The sequence below is a fragment of the Oreochromis niloticus genome, unplaced genomic scaffold, assembly GCF_001858045.2.
Source record: "Oreochromis niloticus isolate F11D_XX unplaced genomic scaffold, O_niloticus_UMD_NMBU tig00001544_pilon_1183777-1232742, whole genome shotgun sequence".
NCBI lineage: Eukaryota > Metazoa > Chordata > Actinopteri > Cichliformes > Cichlidae > Oreochromis > Oreochromis niloticus.
The window spans coordinates 5761-15722 of NW_020327407.1; the positions used below are offsets into that span (position 1 = coordinate 5761).

The following is a 9962-nucleotide window of genomic DNA, read 5'->3' on the forward strand; positions in this document are numbered from 1 at the left end:
AGCCAAACCACTCTGTGTGTACGAGGACAATGTCCTTGATCTCTGGAAAGACTATTTCCACATGGTCAACCTGACATAAATCATGCGACAGAAAGATGATCATTCTTTTGCTGAAGTTCTGAACAGGATAAGAGTGAAGCAAAAAACAGATTCTCTTGAAGCCAATGATAAAGCCTTGCTCACTCAGGCTATCCATGACCTAAAAGACTGTCCATCTAATGTATTACACATTTATGCTACAAACAAAGAGGTCGACAAACACAATTCAGCAACTGTAACTGCTCTTCATTCTGATATCATAAATATTCAGGCCGAAGACTACAGAAAAGACCCACGAACGGGTGAGATGGTCCTCCTGGCAGATATGATGAAAGGCAACAAAAGAGATTTACCTGATAACATACAAGCTGCACCTGGAGTGCGTGTTATGATTATTAGAAATTTGGATGTTGAAGATGGGCTTTTAATGGGACATTCGGAACAATCATGAACATTGTGACAGCCACACAGGATGGACCAAAAACTGTGAATCTCATTGGACTTGCGCTGGACAATCAAAATTCTGGGCAAAAATTTCGCAGAAAAATACAAGGATCCTCAGACAACCTGGTATATATTGAGAAATGTGAAGAATCCACAAGTAAAAAAGGAGTTCTTCGCAGGCAATTTCCAATGAAGTTGGCCTTTGCATGTACAGCTCACAAAGTACAAGGCATGACAATGGAGTCAGCAGTAGTATGCTTGAAGCGTGTTTTCGAACCTGGAATGGCCTATGTTGCACTCAGCCGCACAACCTCACTTAAAGGACTGTACATCACAGACTTTGATGAAAGGAAAATCTATGCTGATCCTGCCATCACAGATGCACTCAAAAATATGAGACATGCATCATTTGAGAATGCAAGACCACTGTTGCAATTCTTAAAATCAGTAGTTCCCACAGTCCCCACGTTGACAATTATCCATCACAATGCACAAGGTCTCCCAACTCACATGGAGGACATGAGATGCCACCATGAACTCAGCCTTGCTGATGTTTTATGTATCACAGAAACTCACTTGTCTGGATCATCTGTTTCTCCCCGCTTCCAGCTGGAACAATACAACATGGCCACACGCAACAGACACGTCTCTTACACAAACCATACAGACATGGCAAAGGTAAATGGCGGTGGAGTTGCAATGTACTACAAGACAATTCTTACAGCAGAGTCTCGAAAATACCTGCAAAATGTGACTGACCTTGAATTTGTTTTTGTCAAGGTTGAATCGCCAGTCACAGCTTTGATAGCAACTGTATACAGGCCGCCAAATTACAACCACGTGAGGTTTTTACCACAAATGCAATGTCTTTTGGACTCATTGGAAATGATGAATTGCCAACCAATTATTGTTTGTGGAGACTTCAATGAGGACCTTATGAGCAGAGGAAAAAACCCCATCCAAGAACTGTTTCAGTCAAGAGGATATGCACAACTTATTACTGCTGCAACTACCGAAAAACACACATTGATTGATCACCTTTACATATCACAGCCATATGCCTGCCTCCAATCAGGTGTTCTGAATACATATCACAGTTATCACAACCCCATTTATTGTGTAATTCACTAACACAAAATGACTGCAAGGTTGTGAGGGATATGGACTTGCCAAGTGTGGGCTGTGTCGCCCATTCCTTTCTACCCTGTGTGAATGAGGATCTGCTGTCTCAGTGCAGCGTGACAAAGACCCTGCCCAATGAAAGGAAGATTGTAGGCCATTTAAACACTCCCTATTGGCCTACTGTTGCCTAGAAGTCATACAGATGGACCTAAATATGGATATCAACATCTACAGCAAGATGTACAGGTGAGTCCTCTTGTAACATTCTTTAATGTACTTCTATTTTATTATTAATTCCTATACACTCTGAGCCGAATTTGTTGCAAAATAAAGTCAATCATGTTCTCTTATACGCACACACAACAGAACAGCAGCCTCTACATGGTGCGAAGCCTACTGCAACAAAAACGTGATCTTAGTGTCTTTGCAACTGAGCACACTCTACCAGCAACACTGACAGCTCACCAGTGGGAGCTGATAGATAAGACTGCTCTCATCCATTGAAGAGCTGACCAGAAACGTGAACAGAAAGACTGCAACTGCACCTGATGGGATCCCTGCCATAACAGGTAATTGTATTTTTGTTTCTTACTTTATATTGTAACATTTGATATTGATATTGTTTGAAACAAACTATAATCTCATCCATTCATTAAGTCATCCATTCATTCATAACTCCTCAGATGTGTTCTGTCCAGTGAAGGCAGTGGAGAAGCCCTACACTGATGTTGAAACTGTGCCACTCTTCTAGAAACCGGCTACAAGGATGGGCAGGTATAGTGAAATTAAAATGCACCTTTTGTACAACAGGTTTATATACAATCAAGTGATCAAAAGACACCAGTATTAAACCCATTTAAGCCAACTATATGCCTTGACTGGAACTGTATACAGGCCACCAAATTACAGCCACGTGTGGTTTTTACCTCGCATAGCAACTTACCTGTTTTGACACTGTTGATCATGCTGTCCTAAAAAACAGACTGCTCAGCCTTGGATTGTCAGAACATGCAATAGCGTGGTTCTCAAATTATCTGAATAATAGAACCCAGTACATTAAACTTGAAGGTCTTTGTTCTAAATTTGTTGCTGTCCACAAGGGGGTGCCACAGGGCTCAGTTTTGGGTCCCCTTCTGTTTCTTTTATATATCAATGACTTGGGTCAAAAGGTCTCAGACACAAATTTGCATTTTTATGCTGACGATACAGTTATTTACTGTTATGGATCATCTCTTGCTCAGGCCATTGAAACCTTACAGAAAGCCTTTGTTGCTTTCCAGCATTCACTTATCCAGCTAAAATTAGTTCTCAATGCTGACAAGACTAAGCTAATGTTGTTTTCTAAGTCAAAGAAGGTCCCGGAGCCTATTCCAGTGGTGTCCACCCTTGAAGGAAATGTCATAGAGATAGTTCATGAATATAAATACCTTGGTGTCTGGATAGATGACTCCTTTACCTTTAAACCACATATAGAGAGACTTGTAAAGAAACTGAGGCTGAAACTTCGTTTTTTTTCCCCCCCGTAATAAACAGTGCTTTTCTTTTGCAGTAAAAAAACGTCTTGTCACTGCAACCTTTTTATCTGTGTTAGATTATGGTGACATTCTGTATATGAACGCTTCTTCTTCATGTCTTCTAATGTTGGACACGATGTATTATGCTTCCTTGAGGTTTATTACCAACTGTAGATATCTGACCCATCACTGTGACTTGTACTTAAGAGTAAAATGGCCTTCTTTGGCCATTAGAAGACAGGGGCATTGGTACACTTTTATTTACAAAGCTATGCTTGGATTGCTGCCTCCTTATATTTGTACTTTGGTCACAAGGACAAATAGTGGTTCTTATTCCTTGCATTCAAATGATCAGCTGCTGCTGTCTGTTCCCCTTGTCCGCACAGAGTTGGGTAAGAAAGCCTTTGTCCACTCTGCGCCTTTTTCGTGGAACCTGTTACAGAAAGACTGGAAACTGACTGAACTGTTGTCTTTAAATGTTTTTAAAACTAAACTCAAAGGCCTACAGACTGCCTCAATAATGTGTAATTGTTTTGTGTAATTTTTAACTCTGTTTGTTTGTATGTATTTGTTTGGAAATGTGCTGCCTCTTGGCCAGGACTCCCTTGAAAAAGAGGTTTTTGATCTCAATGGGACATTCCTGGTTAAATAAAGGTTAAATAAATAAAAAACCTCATCAAAAGACACCAGTATTAAGCCAATTTCTTTTTTTTACTTCCTTTTTAATATAGTTTTGGGTAATTTAGTTCTAAAGTTACATTTGTTTTTCCAATTATTTATTAGAACTTCATTACTTCCCAGTTCGCTAACTGAAGAGCTGCGCTTTGTGATGTCTCTTGTTTTATTGTTTTAAATTGAGTTTTACTTTTATCTGTTTCTAGCTGTTTTCACAAAGTCAGCCAACCTCTTGCTTCCAAATGACCCTTATCCAGAAGTATCTGTGAGTGCCTCATCAGCAGAAAGTAAAGTGGAGAACTACCTCTCAGAGAAAAACGCACACATAAGAAAAGCGACCCACTTCAGTACTGGAAAGAACATCCTAATCTGTTTCCCTCTATGGCTGCTGTTGCGATCCCAGTGTGCCCCCTGTAGCTCTGTGGACAGTTTTTGATTTGTTTACATCTCACCCCAACCGGTCGCAGCAGATGGCTGCCCCTCCCTGAGCCTGGTTCTGCCGGAGGTTTCTTCCTGTCAAAAGGGAGTTTTTCCTTCCCACTGTCGCCAAAGTGCTTGCTCATAGGGGGTCATATGATTGTTGGGTTTATCTATATACATTAATGCTTGTATGCTTTTCATTTATACTTTTGCTTTACTCTTCAGTTCATAATATAAAGTTACTTGAATGGTTTCTTTTTCCTTTTTTATTTTATATTGCTTTGCTGTTTACCACAACCTAAATATCATGTTCAAATGTATTACATTATTGTAAATGGTATTTGTACAAAATATAGTTTGAATAAGATAAGATACCTTTATTAGTCCCACAAGGGGAAATTTCATAATTTGCATGTGGTATTTTCCCCTTTCACATTAAAATACCTTTGAAATACAAATTGAATACCGCTTAATGGCCTTTTTTTTTCTACCAAGAAAACTTACTTTGGTTTACAATCTGCTAAACTGTTCACTTTAAACGACTCAAAACTGTAAAATCTAAATTGTAACTTCTCTTGAACACCTGAGACTTAAACAAAATTTATTTTATTTGTTTTATATCTATTAACTTCTTTTGTAATCATGTAACTGGAGCATCTTTCTCTCATCTCTGTATGCTGCATATAACATAGATCACAATACAGCTTACTTTGCTTTAACTTGAAAATCAGCTGTATTCCATTTCCCTCCCTCTTGTGGTAAAAATAGCAAACTATGCTCATGTTGCATATTGCTCCCTCTAGTGTTATAAATGGCAACCGGCACTAATTGCACCACATTAAAGGCAAACTACACTCATTGGCAGTAGCATAGGCACACTTAAAATTTCTTCTGAAATTTTCGCTTTCTAGTTATAATTGCCATCTATTGGCATCTGATGCTCATATTGCTTGACCTCAGTACTGTTTTGATACTGTTGACCATAATATTTTACTTAATATGCATTTCTTGTCATTTGTATGTTGATGACATTCAACCATACATGTCTAGCCTGAACAGCTAGATAGGCTGTCCACCCTACTTGACTGTTCATCCTGGATTAGTGACTGGATCTGCAATTGTTTTAAACTCTGACAAGACTGAGGCCATAATTATAACTCCTCCTGACATTCAAAATCAGTGAAGCAACTGATTCGTTTTGCTCGTCCTTGAATACCATTCTGCATAATCTTAGTGTAATTTTTGACTCGCATATAAAATCTATTTCACATTCCTGTTTCTTTCATTTAGGGAAGATTTCTAAATTGCAAGCTATATTCTCGTCTGAACTTAGGGGCTGCATCACATTTTAAGCTTTTTATGTTTTACATTACAAATTTCATCACTTTATATTTTCATCCAGCCATCTTGTTCCGTTTATCCAGGGCCGGGTCGCAGGGGCAGCACCCTAAGCACAGAATCCCAGACCTTCCTCTCCCTGGCCACCTCCTCCAGCTTGTCCAGGGGAATACCAAGGCATTCCCAGGCCAGCCGAGAGATATAATCTCTCCAGCGTGTCCTGGGTCTGCCCAGGGCCTCCTCCCGGTGAGACATACCCAGAACACCTCACCCAGGAGGTGCTCAGGAGGCATCCTTGTCAGATGCCCAAACCACATCAACTATCTTCTTTTGATGTGGAGGAGCTGCGGCTCTACACTGAGCCCCTCCTGGATGACTGAGCTCCTCACCCTATCTCTAAGGGACAGGCCAGCCACCCTTCGGAGGAAGCTGGATGGCTGGTTCGGCTGGATGACTTCCTGGCCTCAGTCGGGTGATGGGGGTATGTGGTTGGGCGTGGTCTGAGGTGCCATGCAGGTGTGATGTATGTTCGGCTGGTAGTTTGGGAGCTGCAGCCGCGTTCAATAAAATGGCTCTGAAATCTGACCCGTGGACTTGTCATGCCTTATTCACACCACACTGATCCTATGAGTCTTACCCAGTAGGTAGTGCAGAGCTTTGATGGAGCCAATGGATGAGGGCATTAGCCCAGTACTAACTGCCTCGAAGCCCTCTGGATGGTTGTCCTCCTGCCTCTGATAAGAAAAAGTTGAGGCAATTGCTTTGCAAGCCTAGTCCTACTAGCTACATTCATCAACGACAGTGTCCCTTTAGATCAGTGCTTTTGAAATGTAATTAGGTTTAGTTTAGTGGTTTTGAAAAATAAGCCCCAAGGCTCTGTTACTTTAAAAGACTGAAGTAACCTGGAAGAGCTATTTATTCTAATGTAGATGAATACTCAGGTTTTTACTTTTACTGTTTCACAAAGGGTTAAAAAAAATAAAAGTCCACAATTTGGACTTTTTAATCCAGCATATTTCAATGAAGCGATTAAAATTGATTCTGCTTTTGTTCAGCAAAACAAAAGCAGAATCAAATAATAATAAAAACAGAATTAAATCACTTATCTAATTGACCTACTCTGAGCTAATGCTGACTTTGTTCTGATCTTTGTAAGAAGAAAGGTTGGAGAGAGAACGGGCACACCCTAGCCTGAAGATGCGCTCCTCTGTGTTCCTTGCTGAGTGGCAATCCAAATTGTCTTGAATCTATGATCTAACAAAAAATCAGGAACAAGCCAAAAGATACAAAATCAACTTGCAGGTTTACAGTTTGGGCAGAAGTTAGTTAGTAAGGTAGTTAGTTAATCCCGCTGGCTTCTCTGCTGGAATTTCCAACTGTGAACTTCTGAGATCCAATCTTCGGAACTGCTCATCTTGCAGAAGACAAAGGGAAGAACCCTGTATCTCTTCTTCACATAACTTTTATAGCTGGTCATCCTTTCTCCCCCATCTCCTTCTGGAGGTCACATTTTCGGAGATGATATTTGGCCTCACCCAGTTACTTTGGTGTCTCGTCCTCTATCTATTTGACTTTTCTACATACATGATTGTTGTTGTTTTTTAAATCACTACATTACATTTTCTTCTTTCCTGTATTATTTCTTACACAGACAGTTCCATTGCATATGAACATTCAGTCACATATGAATATACTTCTCCTTGTTTCATTCAGTTTATGCTTCAATAAGTCTATCATTAGAATAGAATAGAATAGAATAGAATAGAATAGTCCTCTATTGTCATTGTACATGTACAACAAAATTATGGGTGCTCCACACCAACAGAAATAAAATATAAATAGTAAAACGGCAGGAATAAATAAAAAACTGAATTTGGTGAGATGAGTAGGCAGGGTGTGGTGTGGGGGGATAGCATATATTAACAGTATGAATTGCCCAGGGGAAGAAGCTCTTTGTGTGTCTAGAGGTGTGGGACCTAATGGACCTTAGGCGCCGACCAGAGAGCAGCGGGTCAAACAGGTAGTGGGCAGGGAGCAATGGGTCACCTGTGATGGCCCTGGTTTTCCTGAGACAGGAGGATCTGGTGATGCTCTCCAGGGTGGCAGATTTGCTCATTCTTACATGAACATTCATTCAGCATAATCTTTTTTAATTCAAATAGAGAGGAATACGTTTTTTTCTCTTCTGAACTTTGTGTTTGTGAATCACTTTATATGCAATAAAGTTTATTTTATTAAATAATGTGTTTTATAGTCAGACATTGCTTAGATTAGTGTCTGCTCAGTGTTGCTCACTCTGCCCTCCTATCCACACACACACACACACACACACACACACACACACACACACACACAACTGGTCAGACTCTCAGTGATAGGCCTGTCTTTACAGTCATTATTATACTCTCTTATTTGTTATATCGATTAAACTTACACCTGATTTTATTTAGATCAGTATTAAGCAATTACGCATAATCAACTATCAGCAAAATCATATATGAATTATGGTTCTGTGTTCAACAACTAACACTTAATACCATTTCTCTTATTCAAAATCATGTTTAATGATCGTTGGCTACACATTTACATTTCTTTCCACATTCCTGCAGCAACACACAGATTCAATTCTGCCAGGGTCAAAACTGGATCATGTCTATGCAAACAAAATCCAGATATTAGAATGATTTTCATTACTCAAACTGCATTTTTCATTCAACATATTAATCAGACTTATACTTTCATTACATCTTTGTTTAATAATAAAGATGATTTACCATTAGCAAAAGCTCATATAGATAAATTCTGTAATGCCACTTTATTATTTTTAACATAAAAGGCTATTAAGACCTTTTACCCTTTCTCAGATGTGATGAGAGGTAAGCCAGGGGAACCTCAATCTCTCTCTGTCCTACCTCTCTCATCAGCTTCTTCAGTCAGTACGTGGAGAGCATGTCAGCTGCTGGTCCAGTTCTTCATCCCACATACTTATTGGTTTGTCAGCTTTCTTCCTAAACCTGTATTCTTTATTTATTCTTTATTCATTAATGACTAAGGTTCATCCAGGTTGTGATATGTTCAGCCTATTTTTATCGATCATTTCTGCCCAGTTGTACTTTGTTGTAGTTTGTATAGATTTTAAGACTTGTGTAAATTGGGGATGGTGCATAGAGCAATATTCATATCTGCAAGCATCTCCTCTGATGGGACTCAATTAGCTGGGGGAGTTGTGCTCTTACTTGGGTGGCTACATTGAGTGTGTTTTCTTTTGATGTTATTGAGTTATTAGTTGCTTCTTGTTCAGTATGGATGTTGGCTTTCTACTCATCCAGAGTTCTCCCATACGCTGCATATAACCCCTCTCACTGAGTCATCTGGTAATTCCATATTCTTGCCCAGTAGTTGTATGCCTCATTCCAATAACCCACTTCTCATCAGTGTGTACTGGTTCCTCAGAGCTGTGGGAGTCCTGCAGTAGGTGTTACATTTTTTATGTTTGCATAGTGGGGTTTATTAAACTAAAAGTATAGTATACAATAACAGGCTATAAAATATACTTCATACACATTTTTATTTAACAAGTATGAGTTCTTTTTAGTAAACATACAAGTCATGTTGTCATGTTCTAATGAAACAGTGAAATAATTAAACACAAATGTGTCATGCAGATAACAAACCCTGCTGCATGAAGCAGACAAGAATAAACAAAAACAAAGATGAACAGATCCAACAATCTGTTATCCAGAGCTTGAAAATCATAATTCATCATAATGAAACTAGAAAACAATAGGCCAGTCTTACAACTATGAAGTTCTATTACATACAGCAACCAGCAACATACAATGTGCACAGCTGAATAAAACATATTAAAAACATACAACATTGAAGACAAATTTTCAAAGCATACAACATGGCTAAATCCATTTTGCAGCAAGGTTATATTCATGCTTAATAATAATGTTTTAAGTTTTCATAACAAGTTAAAGCTTTACCTTTATCTTGGTGCAGGGGTACAATACCAAATGTGGCTTGGCACTCAGGGTCTGAAGAGAGCCCTCATAAATTCCTTCATGTGGACGCTAATGTCTGTATTTCTTATTCAAAATGCCTGTTTGGACATTCATAAGGGTCAAGTGTGTGAGCCTTTTCTGCGATACTGTGGACTGTAAGCATGATTTCAGTGATCTCAAGTTAAGTATCTCTCCTGTGAGGCCACTGATACTGGTAAACAAAGGCACACCTGTACGAGTTTTTTAGTCTCTATGAACAGAGTTATAGTTTGAGAGATAAGAGAGATAACTCTTTATTGTCATTGCACAGTCATACCTAGTACAATAGTACAACGAAATTGGAAAGTGTCGCGTCGGCACTACGCACAACACAACTCACATATATGTATAGCTTCTAAACTAA

The 9962-nt window shown here is 39.2% G+C and overlaps 1 protein-coding gene across 1 annotated transcript; it reads left to right on the forward strand.

The window, feature by feature from the left end:
• Window positions 1–455: 455 nt before the first annotated feature.
• Window positions 456–4710, forward strand: LOC102079725 (uncharacterized). The gene is made up of 4 exons (XM_019366183.2): window positions 456–1851; window positions 1972–2174; window positions 2289–2379; window positions 4001–4710. Exon 1 carries the CDS (start codon window positions 487–489, stop codon window positions 1612–1614), a length of 1128 nt encoding a protein of 375 aa, XP_019221728.1. The 5' UTR covers window positions 456–486; the 3' UTR covers window positions 1615–1851; window positions 1972–2174; window positions 2289–2379; window positions 4001–4710.
• Window positions 4711–9962: the final 5252 nt, after the last annotated feature.

Bases quoted from the DNA above. Each gene is read 5' to 3' on its own strand.
- LOC102079725 (XM_019366183.2), top strand. From the start codon at position 487: ATGAACATTGTGACAGCCACACAGGATGGACCAAAAACTGTGAATCTC.